At 43.0% G+C, this 15001-nt stretch overlaps 1 protein-coding gene across 3 annotated transcripts; it reads right to left on the minus strand.

Annotated features, from left to right (window-relative positions):
• Positions 1-2304: 2304 nt before the first annotated feature.
• On the minus strand, positions 2305-14313 carry LOC116906703 (zinc finger protein 878-like). 3 transcript variants are annotated; one of them, XM_032909506.1, is made up of 4 exons: positions 14177-14313; positions 7539-7665; positions 7246-7306; positions 2305-6595 (listed from the first exon to the last, which is right to left on the minus strand). In XM_032909506.1, exons 1-4 carry the CDS (start codon positions 14177-14179, stop codon positions 4837-4839), a joined length of 1950 nt encoding a protein of 649 aa, XP_032765397.1. In that variant the 5' UTR covers positions 14180-14313; the 3' UTR covers positions 2305-4836. The 3 variants fall into 3 exon arrangements, with proteins under 3 accessions (XP_032765397.1, XP_032765405.1, XP_032765412.1); XM_032909514.1 differs by having other exon boundaries at positions 4593-6595; positions 7576-7665; XM_032909521.1 differs by lacking the exon at positions 2305-6595 and having other exon boundaries at positions 7242-7306.
• Between the last annotated feature and the right edge of the window lie 688 nt (positions 14314-15001).

Consider the following 15001-nt stretch of genomic DNA (forward strand, 5'->3'; position numbering starts at 1 on the left):
TCCTTCCTTCCTTTCTTTCTGAGGTGTGGTGAGGGGACTGGGGAGGGAGTGGGGGTGGGGGGCTTCCTTCACAAATAAAGAAATCAGGGAATTGCCCATGGCTGTAACATTGCATGCTTAGAACATTTTCTACTTTTGTCTTTTTGGTAAATTCATCTGCAGCCTGCATGTTACTGGCCTGTCAGCACTGTCTACTTTTGACAGAATTGTAAGATACCTACATTTTAAAAAATGAATCAAGAGGAAACAAAGAAAACATTTGAACACACTCAGACAAGCAGGCTGTTAAAACTCAAGATCACATACATTCTCAAGTTCAAGGGCCAGACTTACCATTGGAATTGAGCCCCAGAGCAGACCACTGGAAAATGGTCCAGGATACCTAAGAATATAACTGTGGGAGCATGTAATCCTTGAACAGCCCCCAAGCAAACCCAATTCCTGGAGGACACAATCCTGTTCAGTGAGTCACTGAGCTGTGCGGGCCCCTGAAAATCACCACCCAGAGCCAGAGCGATGCTAAAAACATCACTCCTGACGCAGGTATTCAAAGCTACTTCCTCTGCTCAAGCTGGCTCCCCTAAGGACTGTGTGACTTTGATGAATTCTGGTGAGGACATTACTGAGAAGCCGAGACATCACTGCTTCTCAGTGTGGTTCTGATGAGGGTGCTAGAAGGGTTTACCCTGTGGACAGAGTAGCTAGGAGGTGAAAGGATCCACCTTTTTGTCTCTATAGCAAAATCCTAAGCAACATTGTGCTACAACTGTATCTTAAAGAAAAGCTAACTGGACCAGGGTGAACCCTCCTGAGGTGCTTGCCCATCCTTGACCTAATTCAGCCATTTGAAATAATCCTGTGCTATATAGATGCGGCTATCCGGATGAACACCAAGGGTGTGTGTTTCCTGGTATTCTCCTTGGCACAGGATTTAATTACTGGAGGTATTGAATAGCACTGAGTCACACATGAGAGTTTTGACCCAAGAACTTCTAACGACGGACCCTCTGAATGAAGTCCTATTGACATCCTAAGGAGATGACCTGGGCTGAAGAACTTCTAATTATGGACTTTCTTCATGAGGAAAGTCCTATTGACATCATACAGAGATGACCTGGGCTGGCTGGGGTGATGGCTCAGTGGATACAGGAAGTTGCCTCCAAGCATATGACTATGACCCAAATAACTGGAGAAAACCAGTTGTCGTAACCTCCTCATGCACACGGTAGCAAGCATATGCACGACTCACCTTGTACCCAAAGTAAACATATGTCAAAAAAAATTAAAAAGGGAAATGACTAGTGGATATCAATCTCCTATATGAATTCAGGTCCAAGGAGAGTCTGGAACCCAGAAAATCCAAGGCCAGCTTCAGGAGTAGAATATCCTTTTTGAGACAATGGCTTACTATTCATTTACCTCTGGCTGGCCTGGACCTCATTTAAGTAGACCAGGTTGGCCTCAAAGTTACAAAGATCTAACCTGCCTCTGCCTCTCGGATCTCCCAAGTGCTAGGATTTAGGGAACCACACCCAGTAGAATTATATGAACCTTATTTAGAATTGCCAAGGTTAGAAGGAGGAATGTATATGAGGAAAAGAACCAAAATAAAAGCAGCTATGACTGTACCTTAATAATCGGACTCCTGACTGTTTGGAATCTGATCCAGTGATCCATTTGATGCCTAAGTCCCAGTGACCCAAGCAAGGTGTCTACCCACAATGTCCAGGATCAGAAAAAAACATTGGTTGTATAAAATTTTACTACCTAAGAGCCCTGGAAGATGGTTCAATAGATAAATGTACTTGATAAGCAAACCTGGCTCCCTGGGGACCACATGAAAATTCCAATGTGGGAGCACCTAACACTTCCATGGGGAGATGGGGTTATGTGTGGAGACAGGTGAATCTGTGCAAGCCGGAGGGCCAGACACCCACAGTGTGCAGCAGGGCATAAGCAAAAGACCCTGCCTCAACAAGGTAGACTGTGAGAACAGATTCCTAGAGGTGCTCCGACCTCCACAGATACACACACGATGGCATGCTGGTGCTGACAGAACTGAATGGAACTAGAAATCATGTTGAATGAAAGAAGCCAGGCTCAGCCACCAGCCTGTGTTTTAGCATGCATAGACTCTCTCTGGTGGGCAAGAGACAGACATGAAACTCTAAGGGTCTATTTGGGAGGGGATGAGGACCATTAGGCAGAGGGAAAGGGACAAGACAGAAAAAAAAATGGGGGAAGAGAATTAAATATGTAGAACTGTCAAAATATCATGACAAAAACCATTACTTTGCTCAATAATACATACCACTTTTTAAATTTAATTGTACCCTTCCCCATAGGTTTCTCAGAACACAACCAAATGGGTAATTAGGAACATCTGTATTTGTGAAGACTAGTGACCAGTATATTAAAGGAAATATTGTGTTGGTACAGAAACCCAGAAAGGTTAAAAACTGGTCCAGAAGCAAGGGCAAACCTTCTGCTGGGAAGGGAGGTGTCCCAAAGTATGACAAAAGAAAGGCCACTCTGTAAGGCTGTCCGCAAAACCAAGGAAGCATAAAACATTCTGAATCTCGAGAATGAGCAAAGTACCCTCTCCTCACTCCTTCGTCCAGCCATGCTCATGGATTAAACCTTCCTTCTCTGCATTACTTGAGGACCTCCGAGTAACGACGATTACCAAATGCAGAATTATACTCACATCTGAGTATATTCAAGAGGCACCTAACTACATTTAACCAATCTCATTGGTCCTTGTGAGCGAAAGGAGAACACCTATGCAATGCTCTTACTGACGAGGCGCACTCAGTCACTGCACATGGAGAGATCCAGTACGATTTATTACTTAACAGTCTTCGACGAGAAACCACTAATGCCAACGTATCTTAGTATGATGACAGAAATGACAATAAACATCAAAGATACAATAAACATGAAAAAGCAACACTTACAGGAGACAAAATTAAATAGACAGGTATAGTAAAAATGGCTTGTGACATAGAAACAGCTTATAAGTGTGATGTTGATCTGTGATTACAGAGTGACATTTATACCTACCCTCTGCGTAGACAGGAGTTAACATTTGTTAATCTTAAAGTGGTCTGAAAACAGCTTAAAGGTCACGGAGATAAGAAATGCTAGAAAAAAAACACTTCAGGGAGGGAGAAAAGCTAACAAAAAAGTATACTATAAACGTGGTTTCTGCTCACGGAAGAGAATGACAGTCCACAAAAAAAATGCTAACAACTTGTCCTGTGAATGAAGTGGGGGCAAAATACACAAAAAGTCATTTCCCCCCACCCGTTAATCTCAAAGGCTTGAAATCAAGACACTGTTTATGCCTCCTGGCATATTACGAGTAATTATCAACTCACCAGTGAATGGATCTACCTTAAAGAAAAAAAAAATACCTGATTTGGTACAAAAAGATATCGCCCATTAAATCCATATATACTGCTTTAAAAAAAAAACTTACAAAATTAAAATTAATGTAACGATAGTGCACTTTTTGTTTTGAATTATCTTTAAGGTCTTTTAGGTTTCCATAGCTGTACTTAAATACTCCTTCATCTCACATACACACCTTCAAGGTAATTTTCTAGGGGCTAGAGAAATGGTCAGTGCCACTTTCTTGCACAGAACAGTCTTGAGACCATGACTCAGTTCCATCCCCCTCTATGGGACAGCTCACACTCACTACTAACTCCACCCCCAGGAGATCCGACACCCCCTTTTGGCCTCTTCAGGAACTACATGGATGTGCACAGATCTAAACAGACACATAATTTTAAAAATTAACTACAGGCTAGAGAGATGGCTCAGTGGTTAGAGCACTGACTGCTCCTCCAGAGGTCCTGAGTTCAATTCCCAGCAACCACATGGTGGCTCACAACCATCTGTAATAGGATCTGATGCCCTCTTCTGGTGTGTCTGAAGACAGCTACAGTGTACTTATATATAATAAATGAATAAATCTTTAAAAAAAAATTAACTACAATAGAGACAGTTTTCTAGAGCAAAAATGTGAAGCATGGAGTTTGAAAAGGTCTAAGAATGTTAGGTGGTGGTGGCACACACCTTTAATCCAAGCACTAGGGAGGCAGAGACAGGTGCATCTCGAGAGATGAGACCAGCGTGGTCTGGAGTTCTGGGATGGCCAGTACTACACGGAGAAACCGTTTCTGGAGAATTCAAACGGGTGAGGGGAGTATGAACTACTGATGCTAGGTGTGGAAGCAGACATCTTTCACCCACACGCTCTAGAGGTTGAAACAGAATTATAATTGGTTCGAGGCCAGCCTGGGTTGCATGGCAAGACTATTTCTGAAAAGCAAAAACAAATCTCTAATAAATTCCAGTATGTTCAATATATTTACATAGTTTCTTCAGATTTTTCGTTTTCTAAAGCATTCTTAAACAAAAATCTGTATCAAATTTTTCCCATTGCTGACATTTAGGGTAATGAACATCTGAAACATTGTCAAAGGACTAGGCCACTACTTGTTACTCTTGAGTTTCTTTTGCTCTGCCAAGCAAAGATTTTACTAGGGAAGCATGTGCACATGTACCAATGAAGACAACTCTTCAGACAAACATGTTTTTTCCTTTTTTTGAAACAGTTACACTATGTAGTCATGGGTGACTAGGGAACTCAGTATATAGGTGAGGTTGGCCCTGAACTCTGAGATTCCCTGCCTCTGCCTCTCAAGTGCTGGGATTAAGGGTGTGCCACACCATGTCTGGCCTAAAGTTTCCTTTACCCATGAGTAGAGCCAGGTGTTTCACTCGCTTAACTTTTACAGTTTTTCTCCATATGCAATCTTATGGGTGTTATGAAGTCTTTTCAAGCTCTGTGTTCAAGGTTACTGTCTGGTGAGTTCTTCTGTGTCTGTGGAAAGAGCTATAATAACTGAAGGCTTTCCCACATTCTGTGCACACAAAGGGTTTCTCTCCAGTGTGACTTCTCTCGTGGGATTTGACATAACGAAAAGATCGGAAGGGTTTCCCGCATTGAGAACATATAAAGGGTTTCTCCCCGGTGTGGATCCTTTCGTGTATTTTGAGATAACTAGGAGAACGGAAGGCTTTTCCACACTGCACGCACGCATAGGGCTTCACTGTCGTGTGAGCCTTCTCATGCCTTCTCCACGATATGCGACTACAGAAGGCTTTCCCACATTGCTTGCATAAATAGGGCTTTTCGCCAGTGTGAGTCTGTTTATGGCTGTGAAAGGTGCTGAACCAACTGAAGGCTTTCCCGCACTGCTTACAGATGTAGGGGTTCGTGCCGCTGTGAATCACTTCGTGTCTTCTTAAGTGATACAAAGAAAAGAAGGCTTTGCCACACTGCTTACACACATAGGGTTTCTCGCCAGTGTGAGTTCGCTCATGTATCTGAACCTGACGAGAAGACCTGAAGGCTTTCCCGCACTGTTTACACAGATAAGGTTTCTCACCGGTGTGAATCAACTCGTGGTACTGAAGGGAGCCGAGGAAAGTAAAAGCTTTGCCACACTCCTTACAAACGTAAGGCTTTTCTCCGGTGTGAGTTCGTTTATGAATCTGAACTTGTTTGGGAGACCTGAAGGTTTTCCCACACTGCTTACAGACATAGGGTTTCTCTCCGCTATGCATTAGTTCGTGGTACTTGACGGAACTGTGACTGGTGAAGGCTTTGCCGCACTGCTTGCACACGCACTCTCCAGAATGAATTATCTTATGTGTCCGGAATGCACTCTCGCAGCTGAAAACTTTCTCACACTGCAAACACACGAAGAGCTGCTCTCCCGTGTGAGTCCGCTCATGTTTTCGGAAGGCGCCCGAAGAAGCGAAAGCCTTTCCGCACTTCGTGCACTTATACGGCTTCTCGCCACTGTGCATCATTTCGTGGAATCGAAGTGAGCTGCGATCGGTGAAGGCTTTTCCACACTGCTTGCACACGTAGGGCTTCTCACCGGTGTGAATTCTCTCATGTGTCAGGAGGGAACTGGAGCGGGCGAAGGTCTTCCCACACTGCTTACACGTATAGGGCTTCTCACCGGTGTGAATCCTCTCGTGTATTTGGAGGGAACTAGGAAAGGGGAAGGCCTTCCCACACTGCTTACAAACGTACGCTTTCTCTCGGCTGTGATATTCCTCGTGCCTTCGAAAAGAGCTGGAAGAAGTGAACACTTTCCCACACTGCTTACATTCATAGTGCTGTTCTCCACTGGATGTCCTGTCGTCACTGTGACTGGAGATGAGACACCTAGAGTCTTCCTTACAATGACTACTTTCAGGTTTCTCCTCGGCATGGACTCTTCTTTGCTTCTGAAAGGGTGTGGAGGGATTGGAGGTGCTCCCAGATTCTTTGTGTTTATACAACTCTTTCCCACATTCCTGAACGTCATACGGTTTGTGTCCTGGGTGAGGATGAGGGGGGACATTCAGAGATAAATGGCCAATAACCACTTCTTCATAGACATGGCTTTCATATGGGGGAACTCCTGGACATGATTTCTGGTTCCCAGCACACTCTGGAGCCCAGGTAAAGATTTCTGCACACTGATGACCTTCCGTATATTTACAGAGTTTCTCCAACAACTGACTACTGCAAAAAATAAAAGGTACATTACTAAAACATTGCTCACTAAGGGTTTATCACAAGTAGTAGTAGTTATAGCCCCTATAATGATTTTTTAGAATATTTGAACTGTTTGCTTTAAAGTTTGGTTCAAGGACATTAACAATAAAAACGAAGATAATTTGTGGTTATGTAATACTGTCTTCATTATTGGCAAGTGTTAAATATTTACATCACATTTAAACATATTTTTCAACACGTACTATTACATACATTTTTGATGTACTAGTGACTAAAATAATATTGGATTCTAACATACTTTTATCTCCATAATGACTTGTCTTGACAATTGCTCCTATTATAAAAACAAATTTTATTTTTGTTTCATATACAACACATACCTAAAACTTAGAAATATATCAATACAACATTTTAAATAATATTATAGACAGAGCTTATGAACCAAGATATGGTATTACTTGTGGTAGGCATCATGGCGCTCCAGTGGTTACTAACATTAGGATGTTCTGAGCGCTGAAGGTTAATGAAGTTTTAAAGAAGATTTGTTGACATTAAAACAGTTTGAGGCAGGATTTATTTGTATGACTCCTTCTTTGTAAAATGGATTAGCACACCAAGAACTGGGCGAAACAGCTATATCCTAGGGTATACATTACCTTAGTTTTTTCCAGAGATTTTCATACTCATTTTCAATATTTTGGTGTTCCCGTTTGTTTCCTAAAATACAGGGCAAGAAAAATGAATCACCACTATAGAAAAATAAACAAACAGACAAAGAAATAAATAAAAGATTATTAAATTCTGGTTAAATTCACAGTATAAAGTGATTCCACCTGACTTATTTACCCAAAATGCTTCTTTTCTATAATCTAATTCATGCAGTAGGATTGGTGAGGAAGAATCATTCGTTCTTTCACTGGTTAAGTAAGAAAACAATAGTCATCGTCACCTATATAGCACAGGTTCCTCAAGGTGTCCTGCATCACCTCTTTGTAGAGCTGCTTTTGCCATGCGTTGAGCATAGTCCACTCTTCCAGGGTGAAGTTCACAGCCACATCCTCCAAGGTCACTGGCTCCTAAAAAAGCCCACACACATTTCCAGAAAAAAGGGTGAGCCTTGCAATACGGGAGGGATCTAGACTTAACGAATGAAAAGTTGATATGATGTTATATGCTCCACATGTGTTCAAGCCATGGCCTTATTCCATACATACAATTTCATACATGCTGACTTTTTTTTTCTACAACAATTCTAACAGCCAATTGGTAAAGCAAAAAGCAGATTGAGATTACCCCTTGTACTGATAACCTCTACTAGAGAGGTCCCTCTTAAAATTTTTATAATAGCTTTTAATTACTTAGTACACACAAGAGAGTCAACACTGACTGTCAAGAGACTATTATCTTAGAGTAAAATAGTCTACCTCTTTTGGCTATGGAAACTACTACTGGGAAGGATTCTTCTTCAACCTAACTCCAAGGAACGGTGTGGCTCTTCGAAACAGTTGATGCCCACCACAAACTACTGTTATAATTTCAGGGTCTTTGCCATATTTCTGTACAGTCATCAGAGGTCATCGGATTGGAAGACACATTCTTTGCATGATGAATGTTAAAGAAGCCGGCTTGGTGGATGCAATTCAATCACGTGTGACAACTTGTTAGGGACCTCAGTACATCCTCAGTGAATGCACTGAACGTACTGGGAAGCACGGATCTGCTTCCTTATAGATCACTCTTAATTAGAAATTAAAAGCAGGGCATGGTGGTGCATACCTTTAATTCCAACACTTGGCAGGCAGAGGCAGGTGGACCTCTGTGAGTTTAAGGCCAGCCAGATGCAGGCCAGCCAGAGGTATATAGTGAGACCAAGCCTCAAAACAAACAAACAAACTAAAATTGAATGAATCATTCATTAGTTATATATTCATCTATTATAAATAAAATAAAAACTGAATGGAACTTATTAAAGATAATTCACAGTCCTAGTAAATGAACAAGAAACTAGAGGCAAATACTAACAAAGCCATATTTGCTTGCAGAGGCAATATGCTTTTCTAAAGATAATCTTGTCAAAGACAATAAATATATTGTTCTTAGTGCTAAAATGATAAAAAATTATGTATAATTTTCAGGTTTTAGTACTTTTTTCCCAATCTAAACAGTCCCTCTGATAAATCCACCTTATAGCTTTATTTATAAAAGACATTTCTTTAAACTTTTAACCTTAGTAAACTGTATTTGTTTAGGAATGTTGTAAAGGGGTTGGGGAGAGTACTTGCTGCTCTCGAAGAAGGTCCAACACCCACAGGAGACAGTAACTCCTGTTGGAGAGGATCTGATGCCCTCTCTGGCCTCCCTGGACAACTGTATCATACACATACAGGCAAGCAAACGTGAATAAAAAATGAACTTAAAAAGAGCTGGGCCATGGTGATCATGAGCTCTCAGCACTACCCATACAACCTGGCCCTCCTAATAGTCAGCTATGAATGAGGAAAGGGCTCATGGGGTCCAATCACTTCCGCTGATCCATGGCAACTAACAGACTCTGGGAGAGGGACATTGAGATTTGCTTATATACCCACGGGTCTGCCCACCAAGGCCGCGTGTTTATTTCCAAGTTCAGAGTCAGACAGCCTCAATTAAACTCCTTGGAACTCTAAACAGATAAAATCAATGACTATGGAAAAGAGATTTGTAAGGAAGGAATAGGGATGGAAAGATGAGAGGGAGTAAGAGACGGTGTGTGTGGGGGGAATGACCAGAACACATCATATATGTATGTAAATTGTCAAAGATCAGAATGGATTAATAAAATGGTCTTTTAACATAAATTCAAAGCCACCAAATTCTACATACACTCACTGTAAAGGCACTAAAGGGACGCCCCTTCTTTGAAACAGCTGTATTTACACTTAGCTATGTCTTATTCTTTCCCCAGAGTGTCTCTTTCTAATAATACCTGTGTTCTCTACTTCAAATGTCTCAATAAATCTCCAATGGGGCGTGGTGCTGCACGCCTATAGCCCCAGCACTTAGGAGGCAGAGGCAGGTGGACCTTGGTGAGTTTGAGGTCAACCTGGTCTACACAGCAAGTCCTAGAACAACCAGGGTTACACAGAGATCCAATTACAATAAACAAACGAACCTCCAACTCTAATTCACTAACTCACAGTGGCTCACTCGTTTTTCTTTTGTAGAAAATGTTTTGTGAATGGCTGGAGAGATGTACTCGCCACAGAAGACTGCTCACGTGAGTTCAATCTCCAAAATCCATGTTAGGAAAAGAGAACTGACTCTCCAAATTGTACTGTTTTTTCCCTCTTACTTTATGGTTTTTTGAGACAAGATCTCTCTGTGTAGCACTGGCTGTCCCGGAACTCACTCTACGTAGGCCAGGCTGGCCTCGAACTCAAGAAATCTGCCTGCCTCTGTCTCTCGAAGGCTGGAATTAAAGGCAAGTGCTACAACCACCTGTCGGTGTGTGTGTGTGTGTGTGTGTGTGTGTGTGTGTGCAGGTAAGCATGTTATGTAAATGCATTTGCCCCATGCATGCATGAATGGTGACCAGAAACTGTCTTGGGGTATTTTCCTCTATTACTTTCCACCACATTTTTTTTAAAGATAGGATTGCTCTCTAAACCTAGCACTAAATTCACCTAGAGGGGTAAGCCAGTAAGTGTCGCAAGATCTCTCCACCATGCCCTTCTATCTACCCTCTCACAATCCTCTGCCCCACTCCCACCAGCATGCACCTGTACATCTGGCTTTCACCCGAGTTTCTGGGGCTCCAAACAGAGGGGGAACAGACATGTTGACAGAGGGGAAGAACTGTTTTAAAACTGGAAAGAAACTTAGGTGATGTCTCACTCCCCCATCTTCAACATAAAGGACTGTGTCAAAATGGAACTAAAAAGAAGCGAGAGGAAACTGGGAAGCTTAAATATGGCCCCAGAGGCCTACAGCACGAAATGATTTGTCAGACAGGCTGAAGAGATGGCTTAACAGCTAAGAGCATTGCTGCTCTTTCAGAGGACTCGAGTTCATCACCAGTGTCAGGCCTTAACTCCAGCTCTGAGAAATGCAACACTGGCCTCTGAGGACACCTGCTCGAGTGTTTGCTTATGCACATTAACATACACACATGTGTATACATAAAAATAAATCCTTTTTCAAGATCTACAAGAGAAAAGCTTTAAAGCAAGCTGACATACATACATATATGATGTGTTCTGGTCATTCTTCCTTATAAAATCTCTTTTCCACAGCCATTGATTTTATCTGTTTAGAGTTCCAAGGAGTTTAATTGAGGCTGTCTGACTCTGAACTTGGAAATAAACAGCGGCCTTGGTGGGCTCACCAGTGGGTGTATAGAGTAGAAATGTCCCTCTCCCGAAGTTTATTAGTTGCCATAGATCAGAAAAACAATTTCAAATAAAGAATGGAGAGATGGTTCCATTAAGATCCAATACAGTTGGAACACACCTTTCATTCCAGCACTCTGGAGGCAGAGGCAGGAGGATTTCTGTGAGTTCAAGGCTAGCCTGATCTACATAGCAAGTTCCAAGACTGCCAGGACTACAAAGAGACTCTGCCTAAGGGGAAGAAAAAAAAAAAAAAAAAGGGGTGGGGAAAGAAAGAAAGAAAGGAGGGAGGGAGGGAGGGAGGGAGGGGGAGGGAGGGAGGAGGGAGAGATGGATGATCCAATACTCAGTTTGGCTTCCAGCGCCCATGTCAGGGCTTGAACTCCAGTTTATGAAGATGTTATCTTTGGCCTCCCTAAGCACCTAAATTCATGTGCACATACTCATACACATGATCCAAAATTAAGATAAAAAATCTAAAAAAATAAATATATAAATCAGGGGCTGGAGAGATGGCTCAGAGGGTGAAATCACTGACTGCTCTTCCAGAGGTCCTGAGTTCAATTCCCAGCAACCACATGGTGGCTCAGAACCATCTGTAATGGGATCTGATGCCCCTCTTCTGGTGTGTCTGAAGACAGCGACAGTGTACTTACATATAATAAATAAATAAATATTTTTAAAAATCAATTAACAGAGTCAATACCCATTCAAGGATTGATAAGTTCAACTTTCCTCAGATGCCAGGATCAAGGGGGTTTAAATATATGTTGATCTATGATGACATTTTTGGTCAGAGTAGTTTGAAGTCTCTCCCACTCTAACTAACAAGACTATAGAAGTAATTAAAACATTTTTCAGAAAGGTTATCTCTCCTAATTCATTGCCTAGTAGCATACGGAAAGGTAATGGGGTTACCTTTGTTTCTGAGGTTACACAGAGGCTAAAGGAGCTGGTCAGCAAATTTTGACATATCTGGCAAGGGGAATTGTTTTGTTTTCAGTTTTTGTTCTGGGCCAGGGTGGAGGGGGGTGAGGGTGGAGAATTGAAACATGGTTTCTGTGTGTAAACAGTCATGACTGTCCTAGAACTCACTCCGTAGACTAGGCTGGCCTCAAAATCACAGAGATCCACCTGCCTCTGCCTCCTGAGTGCTGATTAAAGGCATGTATTGCCACACGCAGCCTGGGAAGGAGAATCTTAATCTGAGGGCATTTCCTTCATTAATAATGCCATGGTAGGGTTCAGTTCACTCTATGTGTGGTGCCATCCTGGTGGGTGGTTCTAGGAAGTTAAGAAAACGGTGAACAAGTCAGTAAGCAGCAGCACTCTGTGGTCTCTGTTTCAGGTCGTGCCCCAAGCTTCGTGCTTCCACAGGATCTGGACGGTTCACGTCTTAGATAATATGGGAAGGATGAACATACTTTATCAAACACAGAGGCTATATTGTGGCAAGAAAGAGACGTTCATTAGGATCCGGTCCTGCACAGTGTCCTGCTAGAAGTAACTGTAGTTCTCCAGAACTTACTATACTTCAATTGGCCGTACTATCATAGAACAGGAATTAGAAGATAAAACTCCAGATATGGGCCAGTGAGAGGCCTCACTGGGTAAGCAAGTCTGAGCACAGCACATGGTTCCTTAGAACCTATATGACGTGAGGAGAGAATGAACTCCAGAGAGTGGTCTTCTAACTTACATACCCATTCCACGACACACAGACCACCCCCATGCATAATAAATAAAAGAATACTTTAATAGCCGTGATCGCTATGGATAGCAGATTTTATGTATTTATTTTGAGTCAGAGTCTTACTCTGGAGCTCTGGCTGGCCTGAAACTCACTGTGTGGCCAGGGTGAACAGCCCTTGCTTCCTTATTGAGCACTGTTTTTAACTTCCTACAAGAGTAGCCCTCCTTGGCCAACTGAAGGGAAGCGTTTGAATTTACAATAGGGGGTTTTAGTCTATTGCAATACCCCATTCGTAGACAGTCATGGCTCACCTCTGTGAATATTCTTCATGTTAAAACAATGTTTAGAAACAATCCAAAGCCAATAACACTTATGATAGGGACCAATCTGAGCAACCCATGCATGTGAATTTTCCTTTCCAGTAAGCTTAGCAAAGTCAGCAGGGTTTGGAAAGTCAGGCATTTATTGAGAGTTACGAGAATCCTTAGGCTAAGAATACAAGTCATGGAATTTAAAGGGAGCTTCCCTTGAGTGAAATCCATAGGAAGCTCATAGGAAAGGCAGATGCCACTGGAAGAAGTGTGCAAGAGAAACAGACAACAGGGAAGGGCTGCTCTGGGCTACTCTGGCTTTGGGAACTATTAGCTTTCTGGCTGCGACGAGTCTACATGACTCTATTTTGTTAAGCAAAATAGACTGCCTGAAACTATAGAAACTTCTGGAGCCCACTGAACGATCATAGGGTCAGTTGTGAAAAGCCAGAAAACTTATCACAGGAAAAGCCCCGTCTCTTCTCTAGGACTCCAGCCCCAGCACACAGACCTCAGCTCATTTCAAACATATCTCCTAACAGCCTGTGCTCGGGACGTGCATTAGACATTCTGCATCCTCACTGCTAAGTCTTAACCAGTTCTCCGCCTCCAACTTGAGACCCTCCCATATTTTCTGCCTAGCCATTCAGTAACCTGCACATTGTGTGAAATGGTCATGTGTGGTCTGCCTGTTGATATTAATAGTTAAGATAAGGATAAATGAATTGTGGTTGCCAATGGCTAGCCAGCTCGCGAGGATAACTAGGTGTACTCATCAAATCGTAGCCGATAAAGGCTAAGAAATGACTGGCTATTAAATACATTGGGACACTGTGGAGACATAAACGTATCCTACTTTTTTTTTTTTTTTCTTGACCACGTGCATAGAACCCGGGATCATCTCACTTCTCAGGTTTCCCCCAAACTCTCTTACTCGAGGTCAAACCCACGGTTCCCCACGACTCTCCACCTACAAAGCCCAGACTGCAAAGACCCGGGCTGCGAGCGCCCAGCTGACCCGAGACTCCACAGCACTGAACGCTCAGCGAGGGTCAGGATCGCAGCTCTGCCAGTTTGGTCCAGCTCCACCCAGAGGAACCTGGGCAGCACAGCCCAGCAGAGCCAGATGAGACGCAGACTCAGCTGCCCTGGAAGGCCGCCTCCCCACTGCCGCCTCCGCTTGCTGTAGTCTCCTCCCCAAACCCTGTGCACGCACCATTTTCAGTCACTGGGTGTCCTGTTGTCCTCCTGCGACTCCTGCAGTCAGTGGAGGGGACACAGATACGGAGGAGAGAGATCTAGGGGCCTCAGCCAAATATACTGGACGACAATATGGCCGGGACACACAATGGCACCCCAAATGTTGTGCAGTCTACGTCACCGAAGACCGAAACTCCTCATTGGCCAGTTCACAGCCACCAAACGTTCTCCCTGATTGGCCAACAATCCCTGGGCCTGCCTCCTGAATCCTGAGTGACAGTAGAAGCATCACCTTCCTCTCAGGTTTAAGTCGTGCTGTTGGCCCTGATTCCTACTCTGGAGAGCACCTGGCTCTACTAAGATTTTTCCCCAGACGCATTGAAAGCACAGGTTGTCCTGGCTTTGCAGATACTCACTTAATGGGCAATTCCTGCCGCTTTTCCCTCAAACTGCAGTTGCCAGTGATCTTAGAGAATTTCAGATTGTTTCTAGCGACCACCTGTGATCTCAGAGAAGACGACTGCCTAAGGCAGGTCAGAAATCCCTGTGGTAAGAAGGATGGCCTGATACTATCAAATTTCAGAAATGGGGAAAGGGAGTGAGGCAAATACTCAAGGCTTTCTTAGAAATAATGTCCCAACCTATTTTCAAACAATAAATATGAATAAAGGAATGCCATTACTCAAGACGGAGAAATTCAGATTTGTAGAAACAAAAATTCCAAAGAGAAAATGAAAAATTCTTACACTTTAACAATGGACTCCTCTCTGCCTGGGGCCAGACCCCGTGGCTTGCCATGTATTAGTCTAAACATTCAGAACCTCACTTTCTGTGCTTTATG

The sequence above is a fragment of the Rattus rattus genome, chromosome 1 (assembly GCF_011064425.1).
Source record: "Rattus rattus isolate New Zealand chromosome 1, Rrattus_CSIRO_v1, whole genome shotgun sequence".
NCBI lineage: Eukaryota > Metazoa > Chordata > Mammalia > Rodentia > Muridae > Rattus > Rattus rattus.

Excerpts from the sequence above, each read along its gene's own strand:
- LOC116906703 (XM_032909506.1), bottom strand. Across the intron at positions 7,307-7,538 it reads GAGGAACCTGTGCTATATAG|GAAACAAACGGGAACACCAA; the intron begins GTGACGATGACT and ends CCTGTATTTTAG. Across the intron at positions 6,596-7,245 it reads AATCTCTGGAAAAAACTAAG|TAGTCAGTTGTTGGAGAAAC; the intron begins GTAATGTATACC and ends TATTTTTTGCAG.